Raw genomic sequence first — 27,524 nt, 5'->3', positions numbered from 1 at the left:
CTCATATCTGAACTTCAAAGGAGTGGTAGTGGAGGGACAAAATTGGAAGTCCAAAGAGATTTTGAGCACTCAGGGGCAGTATCCCATATTATCTTGTAGAAGATAGAGAGAGAAAGGCTGGTTGCTTGAAAGATAGAGAGAGAGGAGAGAGAAAGCAATGTAGAAGGGAGAGAGAGAAAGGTTAGTTGCTTAAAATAGAGAGAGATTAAGGGCAATGAAGAAGCTAGAGAGAGAAGCTTGTTTGTCTTGAGAGATTGTGAAAATTGGGAACTAGCTGTATTTTATTCACAAGCAAACAGAAAAATGAAAAAAAAAAGAATTCAACCCTCCCCATATAATTCCTTTATTCCCTGCCCTTCTTCATTTGGGAAGCTGCCCCAAAACAGCAGCGTTTCTTACACAGTTTCTCCCTCCCTCTCCATTCCGAATCGGCTGAATTGGTGAAAAGCCCAATGCTCTTCATAAAAACCTAACAAAAGAATATTGGGTTTTTCATTGTTCAAGCCTATTTGAGTCATGATCTTCTTCTAACGAGGTATGGCCCCCTCTTCTCACTTCATCAATATTCCCTTTTATTTTTCTTCTCATTTTTTTTCATTCATATGCTTTTAATGCATTCCTTCTCTTATGTTTGCCATTTAATTGGTTTATGTGTAAGATTTGTTTTGATTAATGGTGGATTACTTTGTAATTTGGAGCTGATTCTGTAGATGTTTAAGCCCCAAATATGTTTTTTTTCTTATTTTCCTCGTATCTATTTGTTTTTGTGAATTATTCGGTATTTCTTTTTTAAAAAAATGATACAGTTTCTTAAAAAACAAATGTCGAAGTGTATTGCTGATTATTATTTACATCTTTTTGTTAAATATTGTCTTAATAAAGGGAGAATTTTTCTTCTTTGGAGGCAATTTGAGGTAACAGGCATTTTGTTTCATCAAATCTACGATCGTTCTTATTTTGCATGAATTCTGGTGGAAAATTTGTCTGTCGGTTGAAGAGTTGTATAGATTTTTTTTATTTTTGGTTTCCTGATTCGGTTAAAATAGTCTGGGTAAAATTGGCAAATTACTTTATTAATATTCATTTTTTAGGTGTTTTCTCATTTGCAGGTAAAACATGGGGGGATGAATTATATGAGATTAAATAACTTGAGGAATAGACTATGTGCCCGCTAGCTGTGAAGAGTACTTGCTGATATTGAGGCCATCCAATTTATGATTGATTTATTGTGATTTATGTGACTAACTATGGCGAGGATTTGCTGAATAATTGGAGAGAGAGAGTTCTAGTCAATTGAGCAATAAGCAAGAGAGTAATTGTGCTTGCTTACAAGTTCAAGAGCATTATCTACCCTCTCATAGTATTTGAGAGGGGTAAGAGGCGTTTTTTGGTGGATTTATATACCCAGAAATTTAGAAACGATTGGTTTTTTGTGCATTATAGTGCTCCGTGAAGCTACATCTCAGAATCTCCACAATGGGTGCTGTGTGTTGCTGTTTACGCATTGAGGATTTTGAGGAACACACTTATTCTAATGGCTCTGGGCATCGACATTGTATCTGCCTGAGATGCTTCATTCACCAGCTTTTATGTGCTGTATGTACTGCAGAAAAGCAATTCTTATACCTGATTTTGTTTATTTATTGTTATTATTACCTTCATCGGTAGTTTTGGATTAGTATGTGTGTTTCTTGAACGAAAATTGTTTGTATATTTTATTTATTGAAATGTTTGTGTATTATTTAATTTATTGACATCATGTTATTGAGTGAGTAATTGTTTAAAGGACACGGTTTCTATGCGGCCAGCCTGCATATTGTAGAAATGCGGGCTTTGCAATAAATATATTTTTAAAATATAATTTGATCCTAATTTTTAGAGAATATATAATCTTTTAACATGGAGATCATGAATATGATTTTTTTTATTTTTTTTTTGAAAACTAGAAATAATAATCATATTAAGAAAAAATCTGGACCATTAGTTACAATTGTTTTTAGATGGACCACTTATTTGCATCCATTTTTAAGATGGATGCTTTACACCTCTGGACCGCATATCGTAGAAATGCTGTCCAGCCCCCGTGAAACAATTTTCCTTGTTTAAATACATGATGTCAATGTTCATATTCAAAAAAGAAACAAAACATGATATCAATGTTTTTTTGTTTTTTTTTGTTTTGGCTACACTTGGCATATTCACATATAGTGCATTGCTGTTAATATTCAAGGACTACCGTGCCCTTGCATGATCTGATGCTCCCTTGTTCTCCATAATATGTTAAATGTTTTAACTAGGAAGCTATTCTTTTCAGGTTCATTTTAAGCACTAAAGCTTTTATATTGGAAACTATGACCCCCAAAGGGTCATGGACATGGCTCAATATTAAATGTTTCTTATTTTTCATCTGGTTTGAAGTACTGGACAAGGATGATATGGCAACTGTATTCAAGTGCCAAACAACAACGAAATCCATACAAAATAAAGTATGCCTATGAATAAATCATGGTTCATTACTTTGATCGTTTCAGATACATATGATGTCTCTGGTAGCTATGTTGTTTCTCTTGTCAAGACGACATAACGAGTGTGTGGTACTTCTTGATTGTTGTATTATCCCCTTGATGATAAGGCATTTGGAATAGACCCTCATTGGTTTGAAAGTCTTTCAGTTAAATGACTGTATGGAGTACAATAGAGAGTTACATATCTCATTGTTTGAATACTTGTTAGAAGATTCTTAACTAGGTATACTATCTTTATGCACTACCACAATAGAATTAATTCTTATAGTTTTTAGTGGCCTATGGTTGGCTATTATTGTTGGTTGGTAAGAAGCAAGGGTGTGAATCTGTCTATAAGGTATAAAGAGTGACACAATCAATATATCAGTGTTCCAAAAAATGCCGGGTGGCACCTAGGCAGCCACCGAGAACCTGGGCAGCCTAGGTTCAAAAGGTAGCAAGGTGTCCAGTAATCCTGTTTTAGGTCTAGATTTTGTATAAAAAATGCATGAATGCATATTCATGCATTTTTTATAATCCAAACAAAAGAAAACACCAAAAATTGCCCACCTGATGGGTATTTTTGCACCTAGGCGGGCGCAGTCCGCTGGGCTCCCGCCCAGGTAGCTTGGGAGCCTGCCTAGGTTTAAGAGAGCACCCAGGGGTAGCCTGCCTAGTTGGTCAGCCCAGACCTGGGCGGTGCGGCCAGGCCCCCCTAGCCCGCCTAAGCGTTGAGTGGACCACTTTTTGAATCAATGCAATAGATCTTCTTAAATATTTAATGATCATTAGGACGAAAGATCTACGAACGTAAAAATCACAAAGCTGTGATTTCTAGCTTGAGAGAGGGAAAAAACCAACATGGGCACTTCTGTCTCTTCTTACCCACATGAAAATCATACTCATATTCCTTATGAGACTCAATATAGTGTGCTTTTCTTTTTCTTGGGGTTAGATAAGCAAATGAAGCAGAGATTCTAGTTTTTCAGAGGCATGTGGAGCGAGGGGATAGGGCTGAGCTTGAATTTAGAAAGTGAATGCAGGTGGGGAGTTGAGCTAATTTTTGGGATCATGGAGAGATCGAATTTACTTAAGATTCTGTGGTTGTTTGGAATAGTGACGAGTGGGAGATAGGCATTTGGGTGTGTTCTAGCTATCGAAGGGAGGAGGAGTCCTTTGAGTCTTTGTTGAATTTCTTATGCGGTCTGAATCTATTGACAAGTATTGTGATTGTGAGTATGAGGTGATGTTTCTATTTCTATCATTTTAAGTTATTGGTGATCATCAAGAGAAACTTATGTGGCAGGCCTTAATCCCATACGGGTGAAATCTTTGTGATATTTACTCAAGATTAAGATCTGTTCCTCATCGTTATCCAAGCCTTATCCTAGCTATTTGGGGTCGCTAAAAGAAAATGTGTTACAAAAGATATGTTAAAAAAGAACATTTCTAAGATGTTGCTCTTTATAGTAACCTATAAGAATTGTTTTTTTTTTCTATAATGATGGGGATTATGTGAGCACAATTTTCTTTGACACTTACTAATCATACAAATTTGTGCCTTCAGTTGTACATTAGAGCTAAGTTTCCTACTGCAACTTGCTATTTGGAGAAGAGTTTTACTTGTAGTTGGACTTTGGTATTTTGATGAATTTAGTTTATCTGTTACAAAGTGTTACTGTTGTTTATGCAGGGATTGCATCTAATTGACAATTGATTGCTACTTTGTTCTGAAGTACTTTGCTACCAAATTTGCAGAGTAATGCCTCATTTTTATCTCCCCCTTGATTTTCTTTGCAGTACACTTCATTGTTCCATAGAGTTGAGGCTCGAGCAGTCTCTTCCCCCATCCAAAGCGCAAATCCTATGACTTCAACTGGACTAGTCACATCTTCACTTGACAACTCTTTATCTGATATGTACCATCCTCCTCCAAGGCCTTTACCTTATGATGCTGATCCTAGATATGCTCGGTTACAAAGGGATGGGTTGGTCTCAAGGCGTGAAAAGACTTCAAGCCATTTCCATGAAGAAACTGAACCACTTAGAAGAAGTAGCAGTAATCAGGGTATTGAATCTTTGAGCACTGGAGAAAAATGGAATGGAGCAGACTATGAGGGGCAATCTAAAATTGGCCGTTCTGAGTCTTCTAAGAAGCAACAATTGATGAAAGTGGCAGGTGTAGCATATGTGCTTTCCTCTTCAGATGATGAAGATGTTTGCCCTACATGTCTTGAAGGTATATTTGTACATAGGGAAATTATATATACTATAGACATCTTGTTTATGATGTTCTCTTCCTCTATTCATCTGGCGTATTTGTTTTTTATGTAAATTTGAATGGCTCAGATGTACTTTATCATTTTCCACACAGATCTGGTTGTCCTATGATTATGGTTATATGCAGCTGAGTTTGAGTTTTGATGTCTATATAATGTGATGCTTCTCTCTTAGGTTTTGATTAGTAATGTTACCCTATTGTTTCGTACTTGTTTGTCTATGGATTTTTATTGTTGACTTGACTTCATTCATTCATCTGAATGTAATATATGATATATATCCCGTACAAAAGTGAATCCTTCTTTGTTCTATTTCTACGCATGTCTTAGAAATTCCATCTTTTGCTAGTGTGTTTGAATCTCATTGGATTCCCTCTACGAATAAGGGAAGGAGGCCCTTGAATTTATTGTAATAAGACTCCTTGGACATACTGATCTACTACTGAACTATGCTATTGTGTTTAATAAATCACCTCCAATTTGTATGCTCTTCCAACTTGGGCGCTGCTCTAGAAACCTCTAAGGAGAGCTTGTGCTTTTGTCTCAGTGAAATCACATCTCAATAGTGGTTTCGAGTGTTGTTACACGTCACTTCGGCCAAAGTTGCTGAAGATTTTGGGTTTTTGACCCAAGCCAAAGCGAATCGAAGCCTCATTTCCTTTATTGCATTGTTTGTCATAAGGTTGTAGTCTTGAGGGTGTATGGTTCCTTGGGTGAAACCTAATTTATTAGTGTTTCTAGGATGACAAATTTCGGGGACAGTCTCCCAACCTTGAAACCAACCAACCTTGAAAGGAAAAAAAAAGTCATGGACATTTTTTGTCCTGAGAAATAATAGTTTCTTTAGATCTATGTTCAAAAAGGCGTAGGCAGCCGCCTAGGCTGTTTGGGCTTTGGTCCGCCTAGGCAGGCGCCCAGATTCGAAGGCGGTATGTCTTGTTTTTTTCTAAAATTTGGATCCCCCACACCTTCCCCCATTTTATTGTATATACTATATAATAATAATAAGTACGAATTAATACTATTTTTGGTTTATCAATAAATTAATAATTACTATTACATGCAGAAAGCATTGTCGATAAATTAATAATTATGGATTAATACTATTTTTTAGTTTATCATTAAATTAATAAAAACTGTTACATGCAAAATGACAAGTGGCATAAAAAGTCTAATCCTTCCATATCATCATCATTATAGCCTTTCCCCAATAATTGGGGTCAGCTACACTAATCCTGACCATTCTGCTCTATTTAAGGCCATACCTTTAGTGAGGCCATAAGTTTCCATATTTTTTAGGACTACTTCCAACCACGTTCTTTTGGGTCTACCCCTTGGCCTTTTCAATCGTTTCACTTGAACTAACTTGCACCTCCTAACAGGCACTGTACTGGGTCAACACCACACATGGTCAGCCCACCTAAGTCTACTCTCTCTCATCTTATTGCCTATTGGTGCCGCACTTAAAGTTTCCCGAATGGAATTATTTCGGATTCTATCCCTTCTTGTCTTGCCACTCATCCATCGCAGCACCTCATCTCCTATTGGTGCCGCACTTAAACATTCATTTTATGTGCATATTGTTTTTTGTCCGCCCAACATTTTGCCCCATAAAGCAAAGCTGGTGTCACAACTGTACTCTAGAACTTACCCTTCAGCTTTCTTGGTATGCGGCTTTCACATAAAGCTCCAATTGCACATCTCCACTTCTCTCACCAGCTCTAATTTTATGTGTGACATCTTACTCAATCTCTCCATTTTTCTGGATTATTGACCCAAGGAATCGAAAGTGTGGTTTTTTTGGTACTTCCTGGCTGTCAATCTTTACTACTTCCTCGTCTCTACTCCTATTACTACTAAACTTGCATTCCATATACTCTGTCTTAGTCTGGCTAATTTAAAACCTTTGGATTTTAGAGCATCCTTCTAAAGTTCTAACTTTGCGTTGACGCTGTTTCGGGTCTCATCGATCAAAATTATGTCATCTGCGAACAACATGCACCACAATACCTCATCCTGCAGGTGCCTAGTTAAGTCGTCGACTAAGACAAAGAGGTACGGGCTCAATGCTGACCCTTGATGTAGATCTATTGTAATTGAAAACTTACTCGTCTCTCCACTAGTTGTTCGCACACTAGTTAGCGCTCCATTGTACATATCTTTCACCAAGACTCCTTTCTTTTCCAACACCCTCCAAACCAAATCTCGAGGCACTCCATCATAAGTTTTCTCTAAGTCAATAAAGACCATGTGGAGGTGTTTTCCCTTCGCCTTAAACTTCTCAATTAGTTGCATAAGTAGGAAAATGTTGACCTTTCTGGCATAAAACCAAATTGGTTTTCAGAGACAATTGTTTCATGCTTTAGTCATTGCTCAATCACTCTCTTTCAGAGCTTCATAGTATGACTCATAAGCTTGATCCTTCGATAGTTCGCACAATTCTGTATTATTGTAAATAGGTACCACAATACTTTTCCTCCATTCGTCTGACATTTTCTTTGTTCTCAGCACATTGTTGAATAGCTTCGTCAGTCAGCCAATGCCAATCTCCCCCATGCACTTTTGAACCTCTATCGGGATACCATCTGGTTCTAAAGCTTTTCATATCTTCATCCTTTTCAAAGCTTCTTTCACTTCTGACATCCTAATCCTACGAATGTATCTATGATCTCCGCCCTCATTTATACCAATTGTTCCTTCTATCGCTATGTTCTCATTGTGTTCGCCTTTTAATAATTTTTAAAAATAAACTCTCCACCTTTTGTTGACCTCGTCATCCTTTACCAAGACCCTTTGATTTTCATTCTTAATGCATTTAATATGGGTTAGATCCCTACACTTTTTCTCTCTTATTTTTGCTAATTTGAAAACATCTTTTTCAGCTTCCGTTGTTCCCAATTTATTGTATAGATTATCATATGCCTTAATTTTCGCTTTACTTACTATTTGTTTAGCGTTTTTCGTAGCATTTTTATGTTCTTCTAAGTTTTGATCGTTTCTATTCCACTGCCAACTTTTATAACATGATCATTTTTCGCTAATGGCCTTCTGACTTCATCACTCCACCACTAAGTTTCCTTATCAGAATTTCTTTTTCCTCTAGATTCTCCTAAAACTTATTTTGCTACATTCTTGATGCAGTCAGCCATCTCATTCTAAATTACATTGACATCATGTTCAGAGTTCCATTTTCCTTCTTCAACTAATTTATTTTTAAATAAGTCTATTTTCTGATATTTTAAATTCCACCACCTAGTTCTTAGACACCCATTACTTTCACCCCTTCTTTTCCATGTCTTTAAGCAGATTTCCATAACCACGAGCCTATATTGGGTAGTCAAACTCTCTCATGGGATAACCGTGCAGTCTTTACATGATGGTCGATCTACCTTCTTAACTAGGAAGAAGTCTATTTGGCTTTTATGTGATCCACTTTTATAGGTTATTAAATGTTCATCTTTCTTTTTAAAATAAGTGTTTTCTATTGCTAGGTCTTAAGCCATAGCAAAATCCTTCCATATATTAATTAAAATTGAATTAATACTATTTTTTTTATTTACCAATAAATTAATAATTACGTATTAATATTATTTTTTGGTTTACCAATAAATTAATAATTACTGTTATATGCAAAACGACAAGTGGCATAACAGTCTAATCCTTTTATATATTAATTAAAACTGAATTAATACTATTTTTTTGTTTACCAATAAATTAATAATTATGGATTAATACTATTTCTTGGTGTAGGTCAAGGTGGCGCCTATGCGCTTGCCTTTTACATTGCCTAGGCGGGCGCCTAGTCCACGACTAGTTGTTTTTCGAAAATTCCACCTAGGCAAATGGGCGGCCGAATTTTCATTCATTGCTTTAGATTACATGAAGACCATCCAAATTTTGGATTGTTATCTAAGTGTTTCAAAAACTCCAAATCTTTTTTATTATTGAAATACTAATCTGAAGAACTAGAGTGGATTTCAAAATTTTATTTAGATCCAATAAATTCTCGTAAATAATTATTTTATCTGTGGGATATATATATATATATATATATATATATATATATATATATATATATATATATATATATATATATATATATATATATATATATACACACATATACAGTATGCTTTCGCAGGAGCACACTTTTTGCCACTAGTGAACACCATGTACAATAAACTCGCCGACCTTTGGAATTTATTTAAAGCATGGCATCTATTAAAAACCCTAGTTTTTTAACCCCCCCTTCAGAATAGGTCTTCCCAAGTATAGAAGTCCCATTTTAGTCAAATGTAATAAATAAATGAAATCTACTCTTTATTGTTAACAACAAGAAAGAAAACTCTTCAATAATAATATTTGAAAAAAATAAAAAATCCTTTAATATTATTCTTTTGGATGATGTATAAAATATTCTGAATTTAGTCAGGGCTCTTTCACTATTTTTTTTAATTTTCTATTGTTTGTAAATTTTTATATATTTTTAAAATTGTTTCAGTAAAAGGAAGTCTTACTTGAATCAGCTGAAGAGCTGAAGCTTCCCTTTTCCTGCCAAACCGACGTAGCCTCCTAAGCGAATCTGACAATATATTGGTTTTGAGCATGTATATCATCTCTTATTTCACCACCTGCTCTAGCCAGACTGGGTTCCCCTCTTGAGCTTCGAGCAAAATTTAGATTTAGCATGCCTTCTTTTGGTGGTTCCTAATTTTCTGAGTGGGTGTCGCGAGACATTCTTCCTCTAGAGATATAAACTGACTTTTCAGAATTCAACACTGAATAGCTCCAAAACTTAATTCTGGCTCTAGGTCATGAAATAATAGTAACCTTAATCTTGTCCTTCAACCAATGGAATCCATGATGTTTATCATATCTTCTCTTTCAATGTCATGAAGAAGAATTCTTGTAAGCGTTCCATTATTTCTGCAAAAGCCCCAATTCCTCCTCATTTAGATGGTGCCAAAGATGAGGGGTCAACATTGTTTGATAACCAAACCCTTCTGCTGATTCAGTCATTCAGCTACAGTGGCTTCCACGGTGGCCAATGCAAACAATGATGGATATCATACTTTTATGGGTTCTGTATTTAACTATAGGGCAAGCTTTCTATGCTTCCCTTACAGCATAGAAGTTCTATCCTTCCCCTTGTACAACTGACCATTTTGAATGGAGGGCTAAAATTGCCCCAATCACAATATCACGTCTCTACACCATTTTATTTTTAATTTTTTTTCTATAAACTATTTTTACACCAAATTTTGGACGTCTATTCCTCTATTAAACTGACACTAGCAAAAAATATAAAAAAAATATTTTCAATAAAATAAAATGACCAATATACCCCTGAAATTTTCAAGGGGTATTTTGGTCATTATATTTTATTGAAAAATTATTTTTAATATTTTTTATAGGTGCGCCCCAATGAAAAGATGGCACGTACCAAATTTCATATTCGTACAATTTGTATAAAAAAAAACTAAAAATAAAGTACTTTTGAGACGTCAGATCTAAAGATCAAACGGTGAGTGGCTCTCTTGATCAAAATTGGACGGTTGAATGGTAGGGGGAGGATAGAACTTCTATGCTGTAGGGGAAGCATAAAAACCTTTCCCTTAACTATATACCATGCCAGAGTTTACATTTCTTCCATCCCCACAAGAGATATTATGTGGCTCATGTGGTTTTGCCTCACCTGGTTCATCCCTTTCCGAGTCCGTCATATGGGACCCCTATTTCTCATGTACGTCACTAACTAGCCTGGATCTTCAGTGTCATGTTTACTGGTTGTGACACACTTCAATAAATGATAGGTTGGTTCAATGAGGCCATAAGGCACCATTACCATTTCCCAACTAACAACTGGTCACTCTCCCATAATTTTGTAATATGCGGCTCCCCCATGTTTGCCTGCATACTCTGTCCCATCTATGCATATCTTGAGGACCATTCAACAAAAGTTCGTGATTCTATGGCATTAGCTGTGGGTATTGGGATGGAGTAAAGGGACATAAAGTGTATCATAACTTGTTTTACATCATATTTATAGTTACAGAGATCACAAGAGGAAGGTGGAGCCACGATAGCCCAGCCACCATGGGTCATGGCCATAGTTGGCAAGTCGGGGATTATCAATAAATCGGCTCACCATGAAATTGGAAACTAATCTTTTTTATTTTAAAAAGACGGATAAAAATATTGGGTAAAAAATATGCATCGGCAAAAATACTTCATGTAAAGAGACAGCGAATATATTGAACTACACTAAAAATATCGGAGTCAAAAAATCGAATATATTTCAAATATTAGAAATTTTAAAATTCTAAATATATATATCACTCAGTATAGAAAAAATTAACGGTAGTGAGGAGTAATGCTTTCACTCTATATATATCACTCAGTATAAAAATGACCTCCCTATAAATATAAATTTTAAATATTCAATGTGATATATCTCTAAATCATAAGATGATTAGCTATTCTATTCGTCAAGATAAGTATTGGGTAGGTGAATTCAATTTTCATCTTTCTAGAAAGAAATTGTCAACCCCATACTTGCTAACTACGGTCTGCCCATGACCACCCGAAAAAATACGCACCATATCCATAGCAGAGAACCAGAGAAAGTTTCGGGAGAATAGAAATAAAAATAGAAATAGAAATTTCATAAAACAGGAAAAAGATATTGAACTTTCCAAAAAAAAAAAATCTGATTATATTAATAGGAAAGATCTTTTGAAACGATTTTTTCAAATTTTGGAAAAGTTGCGTTTTAAACTTCTTCCTGAAAAGATCACGTATTTTTACCAATCTATTGAAAAAGCACGGCTTTTTTGAAAAAGTCACGATTAAATCGGCGACTTGCTAACTATGGTCATGGCTGGGTCCTTGTTGCTCCGCCTTTCATAACCCTTGTTGCACAACATGACTTGTTTTTCATGGATTTATTTGTTGTTCTTTTAAATCGTGTTGGATGTGTAGTTACTCATACCAACACAAAGTTTTCTTTGTGCACCAAGCTGGTTTTCCCTATGTTGGTGGGCACCAACAAAAGGAAGATTTCTCTATGTTGGGGGTACCATGCATCTTTGTTCATGAGAAAGTACGCTATAAGCATCCTATGCATTGTATACCATAGTTAGTTAAGGTATTGGGCATCTATTCTTAAGATGGATGGTGGAGATAGATTGTATTTCCAAGGTTATTGTTATCATTGAAACTATGGCTGAGCTAAATATTACTTTTTTGAGGACTATGACGTGAGATTCTATGATTACCATATGCACCAATGGAAAAGAGAAATATATTTGCAGCTGGGCATAGTTTATATGAGTTGGTGGTGGAAGTTCCATCTGATTGTCAGAGCAATAGCAGTACTGCACTCCACTGCATGACTCTTGGTCCTCTATATTACAATGTCGATGGCATATGGGGTTATGACACAGTTTGGCTTGGTAGGTTGATGTTTGTCATGAAATTGGACTTCCATAAATTTTGTTAGACTTTATGAAATTTATTTCCATGTAATATTTTAGCATGTGAGGTTGCACAGACCAAAGGTTAAATGCGTGCAACGCTTTGAATATTTATGCTGACATGGAGTTAGTACAGCCAGAATGTTTATGGATAGCAGTATGGTAAACATATACGTATGCTGTATCAAAACTGACCACTATGTGGCTCTTGTTCGCTACGAATTAGCCGGGGAAGGTAATCATTAGTTCTATTTTTTTTTTTTCCCTGTTCTTATACTTGGATTGGGTTGGTGCTTGTCTATGCATGATCTCGATTTGGATTAAACTTAGATTGGGTTGGTGCTTGTCTATGAATGGTCTCGATTTGTATTAATTTGTGCTGAGTCATGTCTTTATTTATTTATTTCTAAGTTTAATACATATTGTTTTGTTTTAATGAGTATAATAAGTTGAGAAATATAGTAAGTCGAGGGGAGGTAGCAACTAAACTACCGAGGTGTTGAAAAATCTCAAAGCCTTAACCCATCTATCGGTGTGTCAGCATTACCTATCCCATCTTCCTTGCTAAAGGTGATGAAATTAGTGTCTGAAAATGAAGAAACAAAAATATGGAAAGGAGAAATGTTGTTTGCATGCAGCCAGGGGAGATTCATGAAATGCACTGGTCAAGCAAAAGAAGAAATACAAAGCATGTACATGCTAACATTTTTTTTTCTCCGAAAATATATTTATGAGGATAAAGGTTTTCTGGTTTCCTTATTAAAAGAGAGGACTTCTGTGCCTTAATTAGTGAGTTCTTGTTTAGTTACGAGAACTTATTCTTTTCTTTCGTTGATGTTCTCTGTGATAGATAAAGATTGGATTAAATGTGGGAAATTCTCACACTTAGTGTGTTTTATGTTTTTTGTTGGGTAAACAGAGGGTATGCAGACAACAGTTTTCATGAGAATCAAAACTTTATATGTTTTCTGGCTTCTTGATTGAATGGAAGACTCATTCCCTTACTGCTTTTGGTTATTAAAAGCTGATTCTATGCTCAGGTTGATTTACACTATGATTAAGGGATTAAAATGTGATGCAAATTAAGCTAGGGAAATGACTTAAGGATTTTATTTATTTATATTTGTTTTGAACTATGGGCTTGGATGGGATTATTTCATGTGGTTGCGCTTTAACTATTGGCATGGGATGAATTTGATATATTGTGTTGGGTAGGATAGGAATCAGATTAACATACTCCTCTAGGTTTGTTAGGATTTTTCTTTGGGTAGCTTTCAATTAGGAGAGGGAGTTGCATGAGATATGGGCTCCTAGTTTAATGGTAGTAAATACTTTAGAGAGAGAGAGTACGTGGAAGAGAAGATACGCATAACTTTAGCAATTTTTTTTTCCTTTATTTTATCTTATTCTATTGCTTATATTTGGGAAATGGATGTCCCCATGAGACTTGGAACTTTTTTTTTCCCCATGAGACTTGATTGCTAGTTACTTGTTCTAAGATTGAAAGAAGATCAGATTTAGTTTCCTGGGTTCCTTTCTCATCAGGTGGTATCAAAACTGGGTATTAAGACGGTTGACGACTACAATGACTGGTCACGGAGGTTGCAGTCATGAGAACGCCAAGCTATACTGAAGACTGGACAACTTGACAGAGATGGTTGCGTGGTTGCTGCAAGGGAAAGTTCAGCAGAAAGGTGCCCCAAAGGAAGAGGTTCCTGTAGTGTTGGATCCGAATAGGCAAGGTCTTAATGGAGATTGTCATGAACTGCAGGTTGAATATGGGTCAGAGCAGCTGATGATGTGCCTGATCATCCAAATTTGTTCGATACGCGATGGCTTCGACGAGAGCGTTGATGGAGAGTCAGGTGGCTGACCACTTGGAGGCTGACATTGACTGGTGTAGGGCCATCGATAGGGAGGAATCCCGTGATTGACATCGAGATCCATGGAAATACCATCGTGGAGAGTCTGATCTAGATTTAAAGTCGATCTCCCTGAATTATATGGAATATATCCCCTAAAGAGTTTGTAGAGTGGTTGAGCACAATTGAATGCTCATATGATTGGACAGACTTGCCCGGTTCAAAGAAGGTCAAGCTTGTGTCTTTTAAACTTATTGGACTTACATCAATGTGGGAGGATCAAGTTCAAGAAGCATGCTTCGAAAGGTGCGAAGTTCCATGGACATGCTACTATCTATAGCAGGCTCATTAGAAATTTTAGCACTATTATGGCCCCAATCATTGAGTGCTTGAAAGGTGAAGCTTTTGGTTGGACTTCGGTTAAAGTAAAGCTTTTGACCCCACTAAAGATAAGATGACAAATGCTCTGGTGCTTGCATTGCCAGATTTCCACAAGGTTTTCGAGGTAGATTGTGATGCTTCACATATAGGGATTGATGCAGTGCTCCGTCAAGAAAAGAGGCTTGTTGCTTTCTTAAGTGAAAAACTCAATGAAGCAAGAAAGAGGTATTCCGCATATGATGTTGAGTTCTATGCAATTGTTTGAGCTGTTAGACATTGTGACATTATTTGGTGCAGCAAGAGTTTATCCCATACATAGATCACGATGCATTAAAGCACATCAATAGCCAGAAAAAGCATAGTGCATGACATGCAAAGTGGGTGGCTTACTTACAAGAGTTCAAATTAACTATTCGACACTAGTCAGGGGATTAGAATCAAGTGGTCCATCTGCTAAACCGACTTTCATACCACTTGCGGATTTTGGCTGTGAATGGGGTGGGTCTTGAAGCTATTCGGGAAGCATATTGGATGATCCATATTTTTGCCCTATTGTTTCGAAATGTAGTTTAGATGATGATTCCTCCTATAACACTTATGTTATGCACATGGTTATGCATTCCTCTTACTTCTTTATGAGAGCATCTTATATTGGATCTTCATCGAGGAGGTCTTGGTGGTGATTTTGGCAGAGATAAGACTTATGCATTGGTTGAAGAGCGATAGTTTTGGCCACACATGAGGAAGGATGTATGTCGATTTGTTGATAGGTGCAGAGTATGTCAAGTGGCCAAGGGACACTCTTTAACACGGGCCTTTACGCACCATTACCTATTCTAACTAGGCCATGGGTTGACGTATTAGTGGATTTCATTGTGGGACTACATAAGACAACATAGGCATATGATTCTATTATGGTGGTGGTGGATCAATTTTCTAAGATGGGACATTTTGTACCATGTAAGAGGACCACAAATGCTACAATGGTTGCTATTCTCTTCTTTAAGAAGATAGTATGATTGCATGGACTTCCCAAAACCATTACCTCAAGATAGTATGAATGCATGGACTTCCCAAAACCATTACCTCAAACTACTTATTAGTCATTTTTGAGAGACCTTATGGGGAAAAATTGGTACTAAGTTGCAATTCGGCTGTGCTTACTATCCACATATAGATAGCCAGACCGAGTTGAGCAGTAGATATATGAAAAACATGCTAAGGAATTTGGTTGGAGAAAATGTGAAAAGTGTAAGATTTGGTGTTACAGCAAGCTGAGTTTGCTTATAATCAGTGTTTCAAAAAACGTTGGGCGGTGCCTGGGCGACCGAGGCGTCCAGGCCGCCTAGCGCCTAGGCAAATGCCTAGAACCTAGGTGGCCCAATAGAGAAAAAACTTGTTTTCAAAGGTCGGATTTTGTGTAAAAAATTAAAAAAAACCATATTAAGACATATTTTAGTCCATAATTCCATGCATTTCAAATTAAGACATTGAAAAATACATATTGAGGCATATTTTAGTTTATAATCCAAAATAGCACATCAATTCTTTATCAAGGAAATGAAAGCAAATAAGAAATAACATTACAACACATAAGAGTTAGGGACATATGCAACATCATATGCCTGTAGTCCACAATTCCACATAGCACATACACTCCTCCATACTCCATAAGTCCATAACTCCATATCCAATTATCCATAGTCCATAGTCCACACTCCACAATCCACACACAGTTAAAACTTAAAATTTACAAACTAAAGTTACCAAACCACAATACACAACTAAGAGGAAGAAAACAAAAATTAAACAAAAATATAAACTTGAAGACTCAAAAAAGTCGTCAATCATCAGTAATCAGACTCACCACTCATCATCAGAAAAAGTAGGGTCAGCTGCATCTGCATCATATGCATTGGAGTTGAAGCCATCATCATCGGAATCATCTCCCTCCTTGACATAATGGTCATCCTCCTCAGTCTTTTCTGAATCTGCCTCTGCTTCCTCCTCTTCCTCCACCCTTGTCCTCTAGGAAGAATATGGCCTAGGAGGGTTGGTTGATGTCCCTGAGGCCTCCATAATCGTATCCCCTGTCAATCTTTTATGCCCCTCGACTTCATCATCATCTACCAAACCACTCCATTATCAATTTTTTTGATCTGAGGGGGTCTCCCTTATCTCTCTTAGCAACCCTCCCTGTCAAGTATCGATTATACTTGATATAGACTAGGTTATTGAGCCTCTTTGATTCAAGCATGTTCCTTTTTTTCGTGTTAATCTAATCAAATCAAATGAAACTAATTAATGAAAATAAATAATGAAATATATAATAGTAATTCTACAAAACTTCAAGTACAAATTTACAATTGACATAACTAAGACTAAGTAACTAATAACTACTAAATTACTAATACAAATTAGTAAATTGTAATTCATAAACTAATAAAGTAAACTAAATTACCATCTCAAAAGTACTTTGATTCCGCTCATAGCGGGACAAAGTAGTGGTTAGGCTCAAATTTGAATGGCCAACTTTTGTAAATTTGGAGCACTACACCCATGTTGGCTCCATCAACTGACTGCAAATTGATTTTGAATTATAATTGTTAATTATATATGTGAAATATTAAGATATAGATTATAAAATAATAGAATTATACATTATGGAAAACAAATTACAAATATGAAATGAAACTTAAACTTGAGGAACTTGAGAATATTATTACTTGGGATCAATTTTGGTCCTTTGCCTCACCGCCATTGGACTCCCAAAAGACTTTAATCCGTACTTGTAACTTATTAGCTCATTAGTGCATATAATATCTTGGATTTCCGGATTAGGGACTAGCACATCTACGCACTTATTAAATCCAGTCATAATTGTGTCATTTGAGCGTATATCCCTATCAGCATAAAAAAAAAGCTGGGTTCAATAAATAACCAGTTGCATGCAATGGTCGATGTAGTTGCCTATCCCACCTCATCAATAATTTCCAATCAAGCTCATCGCGGCTCACATCATCATATAAAGTTTGGGTTATCTCTCTCTTGCATCTCTCCATTGCCTCATATATGTAGCCCATAGAGGGCTTGTCACTATCAACCATGCGAAGGACTTCGACAAGAGGAAAAAAATACCTTGGGAGCACCCTTTAACCCTCGCCATAAAGCCTTAGAGAGGATAATATATCTCACCTTCTTCCCAACTTGATCTTTGGACCACTTGCATGCTCTCTACTCATCTGAGGTAAACATCTGCATCAACTGGACTCTCGTCGAATGTATGCTATCTAGGCATACGTACCAAGTAACAAATCTCGTGACACCGGGCCTCACAATCTTGTTCTTCTTTGTAAATCTAGGCATCATGTTGACGGTGAGGGTGTGGCTCTAAATGAAAGTCTTAACTGACTTTGCCTTCTTCACTGCACTTGAAATATCGCTCAAACCGCGAAGAGCCTCAAGCATGAGGTTTATACAGTGTGTTGCACATGATGTCCAAAAGATTCTAGGGTAAGATATGTGCAGCAAATTAGGAGCAGCATTATGTGTGACAACTTGTATAACATGCTGCTCCCCAACCTCCTTGATTCCCTTCTCCATCACTTGAAATATGTACTGGGCATCATGGCTATAATCAGAGGCACCAATATACCTCAAAAGAGTCCTTAAAGGACAATTCACCAGCAAATTTATATGGCTTCTCGTCTTCCTATCACTCCAAGTATTAGTCATAACAGAAACCTCATACTGAGCCTATACATCCTTCTGAACATCAACAATCTCCCTTGTGATAATCACCTCTTTTTGAAAGAGGCTCTGATAGCTCATATGGGGTTTGGGGGTTCGTCCTAGGCCCAAATTGGAAAATTGCCTCTACCAAGGTGTAGAAGCTGCTGAGGCGAGAGGTATTGAAAGAAATTCCCGCCTCATAAAACCATCTAGCAATGTACCATGCAGCTCTATCTCTCTCTTCCTTCTTGATTATATTTTCTATAGTTGTTTGCTTCATTGCTTTCTCTCTTGCAAATTCAGGGTCACACCGGGGTAAAAAACAATCCATAGGCCCTCCAACCCGAGGCCTCTTTGGCCCCCCACTCCGAGAACCAAATACAACACCTTTCACCTTCCCCTTAATCTGGGATTGTTCTACTTCTTGAAACCCCTCCCCATCCTAATCACTGTCATCATCATCATAATTGCCAGACCTCATCTCTGCTATGGATGCATGTCTCTCATCTATTTTCTTTTTTACAAGACTCATCAAATTTTTTTTCTCCACTCTAATAGTATCAAGAGCTTTTTTACATCGGCCATCATCCCCCCAGATACCGGCAAGATGTTTCTTGAATCGGTTTATGCCTTCATTTGTATCCTTTTCACAATAATTTCATCTTATGCAATTTTTATCTAAAGGATTCCAACCTGGAACACCACTTTGATTAAATCCCAAAGAAGACAGCTCAAAATAATACAAGCCATCTAAAAAATATTTTTTTTTACTAACTTTGATTGCTTGATCTCCAAACTTCCACCTCTGAGATGTTTTCTAAGGTCAAAATCTTCTAAAAAACCTTATAATAGACTATAAAACTACCAAAACTAAATCTAATCTCAACGGGTGATGTTTAGATTGATTTCTCGTAACTTTGAGAAACCCTTCGATCATATGGAAATCATGAAAAACTAGTTTTTTGAGGTTTTTTTCTCTCTAAAATGGGCTCAATGGGGTTTAGGTTTCAAATGAACCTAAAACTCACACTTATCCCCCTTGTTTATTAAAAAAAGACCAAAAAATGCCCCTCAACGATGGCCATGGCCACCCAGGACTGGGCACTAGGCGCCCGCCTAGGCTGGTTCCTTAGCACCTAGGCGGCCGCCCAGGAGTAGCCCGCCTAGGCTGAGCAGTCCACCTTTTGGAACAATGCTTATTAATAGTTCTCTAAGTTGGTCTACTAGGAAGACTTCTACTGCAGCGGTTTATGATATATCTCCTTTGCATTTTCATGACTTATTCCTTTACTTGCATTGAGATTGTGGACCCAAATACTTTGAGCATACTTGAATATATGGAGTTGCATGAGAATGTTTGAAGAAAGTTGGAAGAAAGCTATGGCAAGTACTAGGATGTTGTGAATTGTCATTGTCATGTACAACTGTTTGATATTGGAGATCTTGTGGTGGTGTATTTGAGACCTGAAGGGTTCCTTGGCACCTATGTAAAGCTTGAGGCTGGGAAGATTGAACCTTGCAAGATCAATTAGAAGATTAATGACACTGGTTATGATATAGAGTAGCCAACCGGATGGAATATCTCACCAATCTTAAATGTTTGAGATTTGTTCGTGTTCCATGGTGATGCTGATCCAGTGGAGTTGAGTCGTCTTCAACCCCTAGAAGATGACACAAATTAATTTAAGGAGATGACTTGATTGGATTTTATTTATTATTTTTTTATTTTAGTTATTATTTTTATTATTATTTTTATTTTTTTGAACTATGGGCTTGGACAGGATTATTCTATATTATTTTTATGGGGGACTAGAGGGGAATTTGATTTATTGTGTTGGGTAGGATAGGAAGTTTTCCATTTATAAGATTAATGTACTCTTCTAGGTTGGTTAGGATTTTTCTTTGGATAGCTTGTAAGTACGAGAGGAAATTGCATGAGATAAGGGCTCCTAGTTTAAGGGGAGTACGGATTAGAGACAGAGGGAGAGAGAGTACATGGAAGAGAATGCGCATAACTTTTTCCTTTTTTTGTTTTATTTTATTGCTTATATTTGGGAGGGGGATGTCCCATGAGACTTGGACTCGGATTTTTTTTTTTTGGGGAAGAGATTTAATTGAAAGAAGAAAAGTGTTTTTTCTTTCCTTTGACTTGTTTACAGTCATTATTATTCTCCTTTATTGCTAGTTGCTGGCTTGTTCTAAGATTGAAATTAGGCCGGATGTAGTTTACTGGGGTCTTTTCGTCATCAAAATGCATGGGTTTCTTACTTCCATGTTAGTCACTGGTTATGCACATCTATTAATCATAAACTGTGATGTATTTATTTGAAATTTGGTGAGGTATACTATTATCTGAGGGGCTGTGGAAAACCTTGATTCATGGGGGTCTCACCATCCAGTGAAATGATGGATGACAATGATCCCTATGAACTCTAGGCTTTTTCTGTCCTTTATTTACTGTACTTGAAGCTTGATATTGGCACAATATGCTGGTGATTGAAACAATTGTAGTTCTATTCATCCCTCAAAGGAAATAACTAATATTGATCTCTTTCTGTCTCTGCCAGAGTATACTACTGAAAACCCCAAGATAACGACACAGTGCTCTCATCATTTTCACCTTGGTTGTATATACGAGTGGATGGAAAGAAGTGACAGTTGTCCAGTCTGTGGAAAGGTAAATCATTTCTGTTTTACCTAGTTTTTTAGGAAAATATCAGGACAGTACCTGGAGCAACTGCAAATGTCTTGCAAGTCATCCAGAAACTTGAAATATCATGACTGTAATTGGACCCTAGAATCTTTTTACATGACTATTTTAGCCCTGGTCCTGTGTTTTAAATACTGGAGAAGTATGTTCCAGGTAGATCTTATGGTGCAATCAGTAATTATTTTGTCGTATAAGTGATAATTATTTGGAGAAGTGAAAATTAAATTCTGACATCCAAGTAAAAATAAACAAATTCATATGTACATAAGGAAGCGATGTTACTTTTATTTTGGATGACACCTAAAGGTAATTGTTATCAACTTTATCTTAATGATGGTTTTGGGTTGCTGGGCTAGTCTGGCCACGGGCATAGTAATTCACCCAATACTTTGTTTCTGCCACCCAAACATGGATGGCAATACTAGCCACTGATATGGTCACCCTCTGAGTTCCGTTATTTGAGGTGGATTATAAAAAACATGGGTGGCCAAATAAACCCCCATTGGTTTCTATATATCAAATAAGAACTTCTAGTTTCCATATATTATGGCATTGAAAATTTCTTAAATTATTTTATGACCTGTATACTTTATTCTCTTCATAGTTGAAATCATGATTGCCTCAAAGAGCATCAAAGATGCAGCTAAGGGGATGCATATGGAATTCAGATATCTTGGACATAAAAGATTGCTCTTTTTTCTTTTTTAATGTGTGAAAGATTGCCTCAGAGATGCATCAAAGATTGCCGCTGCCCAACACACACACACACACACTACTCAATTTGCACTAAGATTTCCCTTGATAAGACCTCAGAAACTTCTAAAGAAGCTTCTGAGCAATGCATTTATGGGATGAATCAGGCTATTATGCACTTGTTTTGTCCATCATACTAATGGCATCGGAACTTCAATTTTCCCCACAGAACTGTCTGAACTCAAAATCCACATTGTCAAACTCATGGGCTTTCCCCATATACACCTTTACGATATCTGGACCCCTTTCTTATGGCAGGACTAAGTAATCAAGGCACTCATGAAACTTGTAGCACATCTACTCTGGGTCTCCCCTTGTGAAAACTTCTTGAAAGGTGTATGCAATATTATCCTCGTACTGTTCATAATTGAATGGTGGTGTCTTATACCCCTGATGTCATACTTGGTCTCTACTAACCTAATTGGTTGAAAATCCTTCATACCTTTGATATCAATGTGATGAAATTGCATTCAGCATGATGGTGTTCTTCTTGCTTCCCTTATGGAACTTGTGGAAAATTTCGAAAGGTCCCAGTCTCCTGGAAATTCTGGAAAAAAGCAATTGAATCCCCAATTAATTGGGAAAAGGCTAAAATGATGATGATGATGAATCTCCATCTGCGTCCAGCGTGTTCTCTCTCCAAAGATGAAAGCCTCCCCTCCCCCCTGATTCACCCCAAGAAAACAAAAGCACAAAAAAAAAAGCCTCCCCATAATATCCTTCTTGGCTATGCATATCACCATACTGAAAATTCATTAGGAACATTACCAAACCTGAGTTCAAATGTGGGCTAGTTAATCTGTGACAATCATTAAGGGCATGTTTGATATTGGGAAGGTGTGGCTTTGGAAGCTGTCTTCCCAAAGAAGGTAGGTGGCTGCTTCCTGGTCCCCCATGGAAGCTGCCAGGTTGCCACTTCCACTTTTTAACATTGTTTTAGTAGCCGCAGCTTCCAAAAAATTGTGAAGCACTTGCTGTAATCAAACACAGAAGTGTTACAGTTTCTTGAAGTGGCCGCTCTGCCGCTTCCAGAAATCAAACTTGCCCTGATTGACAAGGTTTGAAAGCCGTGTTACCTGAATTCATATTCCTTTGCATATGCATTGATTATTTATGCCTTGATTTCTGTGCAATTAGAAGTTGAAATCTCATCAAAATTATAGACCAAACGCCTCTTCATATTTATGCATGTTGCAGTCATCATTATAGTTCCCACATGAATTATCAATAGAGTTATCAATTGTATAGGCTCTAAGAAAACCTTATTTTCTTAACGAATTGTGATGCTTTCATTATAACTCACTTGTCAGGAGCCTGATATATTTGGGGAGCAGTTATTTTCTCTTTGACAAGTTGTATTTGGGGTCTCTTGGCTGGATGTCTTGCATGATATTTATATTGTCGGCCTATTAAGCCTTTTTTGTCTCTTTTTGTTTTTAGCAAATTATGGTTATATTTTCCTAATAATATTGTAAAGGGTGTGGTTTGTGTAAGGTTGCGACCTTAAAATTAAGGCGCACCTCTAAATTTTATCATAAGCATAATTTTGGTGTCAAAAATTCTTAGGATGGCTTGAGGATCTATTTTCATCTCTAATTATAAAATCTTAAACTCTAATATGGTTCTAATCAAGTACATCTATAAAGAAAATATTGAAAATGGGCGGTCCAAATAATGTGTTGTGAGATACATTATTTTTAGGACTGGAAATCTTTTTTTCTTTTCATATTCATACATCGCAATGTCGAGATGATCAGTTTAAGGGTTTTCCGACATCAAAACAACTTTTTGTGATGAATTTTTTAGGTGCACCTTAATTTTACATTTTAAGGTCGCAACCTTGTATAAACTTTTACCTTGTAAATAAAGCCAAATCTTAACAATTCTTTGTCAGACCTCCATCACCAATTATTTTTATTTGGATTGATGAGCATCAGCATTTTAGGCTGGCTATTTGATTAAATCATTTCTGCCTTTCTCTCTCTCACACTGAAACATGCGGACATGCATGTTCATTAAATACACAAGTGAAATCAGATAGCCTACGCTGTTCTTTTGATATACTAACTGTTACACGTGCCACAGTCTTAGTAATCTCTTTTGCATATCAGGAAATGGCATTCAGTGAAAGCCCGTGACGATAGAGAGAAACGGTTGATAATTTCATGCTTTTGGAAGGTTGAGAAACACTGTAAATGGAATTTCTACACATACCCAGATGATGGAACTTACGAGTTCGAAAGGATAAACTGAATGTTTGTGTACATCCTTGTAAGTAGTCTGTATTTACCACTTTTAGTTAATCTTCTGATTGTTATTGGGATCAGTTTAAACTAGATTTGTCTGCTGAAAAGAACAGGGCAGAAAGGAAAAAACATGGATCAGCTGTGTGATTTGATTATACCAAATATGGAGTATGTCTCTTTATGTACTCCATTTGGTTAAAGAGGTCTTGCTGTTGTGGGGAAGCTTTATGTGGGAAATGTGAGTTTAACGGGCTTGTTGGATTGGCAAGTATATGAAATATATATGTTTATTTTATTTTATTGTTTTAATAGTGTGATATTCAGCTTTTCCTCTTGTTTGTTAATTGACTTCCATTGGAAATTGTGATTGAGAGAGAAGGGGAAGGTGGCCCAAGAGAATAATTAGAGGGAGGAGTGTTGTAGCACTTCTCAATCGACTTTATAGAAATTTTAGCCTGCCGTAATAGGCATTTATCTTTAGGTGGAGGTTTGTATAAGGTTGCCTCCTTATACTGTTACATAGATATTTCATTTTGGTGTCGAAAATCTTATAATGGCTGTAAAATCTCTTTTTATTCTCAGTTTGTAAAATTTAAAATTTCAAAAATAGTACAGATCAAACAGATCAAGAATCACTTGAAAATAGACAGTCCAGATAATTTGTTGCACGATGCATTACTTTTTTGACTTTGGAATTTTTTTTTTTTTTTTTTTCGTTTCATGTTCATTCATCTCAAGGTCAAGATGATTAGTTGGAGGACACTCGTATGCCGGAACACTCCATGAGAGGATGTTTTAGGTGTACTGTATTTCAACTGTATAATGTTGCAACCTTATAGAAACTTTTTCCTTATATTTATGGCAAAAGGTTTTATACTCATGTGAGAATATACCCTCGGGTAAACCTAATATAGGAGTCATTTCAGGACCTAAATTTTGGAGAATAATATTTTCTACTCATAGATTAACCTAAGTAAAGAAAGACTTCCGATTGCGCTCTATGTACTAGAAAAATATGATGTCCCCAGATTAAAACAATTTTTGAAGGACAGAGATCCAAGCGTCAAAGAACTCAAAATTCAAATTTTTTTTTTTTAAAATAATCAAATTGTGATTATTATTTGCTCCCAAAATTTCAGACCGAAAAAATCTCTAAAGGTACTTTTTTTTGCTGAGAGAATACATGTACACTATGCTCTTGGAAATGCATAATTGTTGTGTTTTTACCGATGGTTTAAAAAACGGATCGGTAACCTTGATCGGGCTTCCAAAAAACCGATCTGGATCGGCGAATCGGCTATCCGGATAGGGAATCGGGTGAATCGGTCAGAATAAAGCTTAAAAAAAATCCGAAAAAATTATTAAAATTCATTATAAATATTGTTTTTTAAGAATTCAATAAGAAATGAGGGTACTCCATTAAGAATTTTCATGTTTTTGAATGAATATGCGAATATTGATATGTTCTTTCCTTGCATGAACCGCCATTCAGCATTTAATTTACATCACACAAAAGGATAAACATATAATTATCATGGAATAAGTATATCAACATACATGGACTGCAATAAAACATAAAATTAGTAACATATGATCTAAAAATAAAATGATAGACGACGTTATTGTTCTTCTTGGTCACGTTGGTGCCATTGATTGAATTCGTTTAACAATTCATTGATTCGATCTAAAAACGAATCATCGATATTAGCAGGCGTTTGACTATTCCCAAATTCCGGAGTGTTAGTGTTTTGTTGTGTTCCCAATCTAAAATCCCCGAAGATTGTCCATCCTTCGTGCTCACATGCACTGTCGTGCTCATCCCTACACTGTTGCTGTTGGGACTCGATATGTGAATAATATGGCAGGGATAGGGTGGCCTCAGAATCATCATCTCTCTCATTTTCTCTTTGAATAATATGGATTAAAAAAAAAAAAAAACAAATTTTCAAAAAAATCGATTATGGATTAAAAAAAAAAAATCACAAATTTTCAAAAAATTCTATCATGGATTACAAAAAAAAATTCGATCATGGATTAAAAAAAAAAAATCACAAATTTTCAAAAAATTCAATCATGGATTACAAAAAATTCGATCATGGATTACATAAAATTCGATCATGGATTACAAAAAAAAACAAGAAAAAAAAAACAAAAAATTCAATCGTGGATTACAAAAAAAGAAAAAAACAATTCGATCATGGATTACAAAAAATTCAATCATGGATTACAAAAAACTCTATCATGGGCTACAAAAAAAGCAAAAAAACAAAAAATTCGATCATGGATTACAAAAAAAAAAACAAACATTTCGATCATGGATTACAAAAAAAAAACAAACATTTTGATCATGTATGACAAAACATTCGATCATGGATTACAAAAAATTCTATCATGGGTTACAAAAAAAACAAAAAATTCGATCATGGATTACAAGAAAAAAAAACAAACATTTCGATCATGGATTACAAAAAATTCGATCATGGATTACAAAAAATTCTATCATGGGTTACAAAAAAAAAAAAAAAACAAAAAATTCGATCATGGATTACAAAAAAAAAAAAAAAAATTCGATCATGGATTACAAAAAAATCTATCATCGATTACAAAAATACACACAAAAAAAAAAAAAAAAAAAAAAAAAAAAAAAAAAAAAAAAAAAAAAAAAAAAAAAAAACTCGCCTATTCACTGTACCGACTTGCCGATTCCGTACAGTGAATCGGCGAAGTCACTGTACAGAATCGTCCGGTTCTCTATAGAACCGACGATTCCCGTTTTTTCGTCGATTCGATTCGTCCATGGCGATTCCCGAGTCGACGTTTTTTTAAACACTGGGTTTTACTATATTTTTACTATATTTTGGGTCAAGGCATGCCAAATTATTTGCATTGGGCTGTGGAGATTGCACGTGTTCTTTATTTTCAAAATCTAGGACATCGATTGCACGTGTTCTTTATTTTCAAAATCTAGGACATCGCCTTGTCCCTTGCCCGAGGAAAAAGACGATGTATCTAAGACGTTGCAAATATAGAAAATGTTTCAAAATAATTAAAATGTCACCTCAACTCGCCCAAAATTACAGTTTTGGCATTTGAAGGTTCAATCATCTTGGTCTTGACTCTTGACCCTCATGGCTGTACAAAAAAATTAGGAATTTAAGCTCTAAAAATAGTGTATAGTGTAACGCATTATTTAGACAATCAATTTCATTCTAAAAGGAAGCATTCATGTACAAATCTGTACCAGTTTTTGAGCTTTAAATTTTACATTCAGTATTGAAAATTGATTTTAAAACCCTCGTGGAGATTTCGAATACCCAAAGAGCTTTTCAGACAAAAATTCAAGGTTATGCTTCCTTTTGTTTATATTACATTATTAAGCAAGAGTTAAGGGGTAGACACATGTCATGAGAATAAAGACCTTAATCCTATAGAGAGTGGGATTTAGAGCTGATTTGTAATGGATCTGGGGCTTGGTTTTTGAGATCCTTTGGGGTTGGTTTGAAGGAACTGGAAGGAGGTTCAATTAGAAGTTGCAGGGAGAGGTGGAGCTATAAAATAAGGCAGAATAGGGCAGCAGAGAGA

At 36.1% G+C, this 27,524-nt stretch overlaps 1 protein-coding gene across 2 annotated transcripts; it reads left to right on the top strand.

The window, feature by feature from the left end:
• Nucleotides 1-366: 366 nt before the first annotated feature.
• LOC18446165 (E3 ubiquitin-protein ligase At3g02290) lies at nt 367-24,251 on the top strand. Of its 2 annotated transcripts, XM_088850144.1 has the most exons (6): nt 367-535; nt 1,110-1,596; nt 4,305-4,743; nt 12,395-12,493; nt 20,801-20,910; nt 23,808-24,251. In XM_088850144.1, exons 2-6 carry the CDS (start codon nt 1,477-1,479, stop codon nt 23,832-23,834), a joined length of 795 nt encoding a protein of 264 aa, XP_088706270.1. In that variant the 5' UTR covers nt 367-535; nt 1,110-1,476; the 3' UTR covers nt 23,835-24,251. The 2 variants fall into 2 exon arrangements, with proteins under 2 accessions (XP_088706270.1, XP_011627807.2); XM_011629505.3 differs by lacking the exon at nt 12,395-12,493.
• The last annotated feature ends 3,273 nt before the right edge of the window (nt 24,252-27,524 follow it).

Source organism: Amborella trichopoda, chromosome 10, assembly GCF_054954075.1.
Source record: "Amborella trichopoda isolate Santa Cruz 75 chromosome 10, AtrichopodaSantaCruz75HAP2 v2.0, whole genome shotgun sequence".
Classification (NCBI taxonomy): Eukaryota; Viridiplantae; Streptophyta; class Magnoliopsida; order Amborellales; family Amborellaceae; genus Amborella; species Amborella trichopoda.
This window is presented reverse-complemented; position numbering and strand designations above follow the sequence as displayed.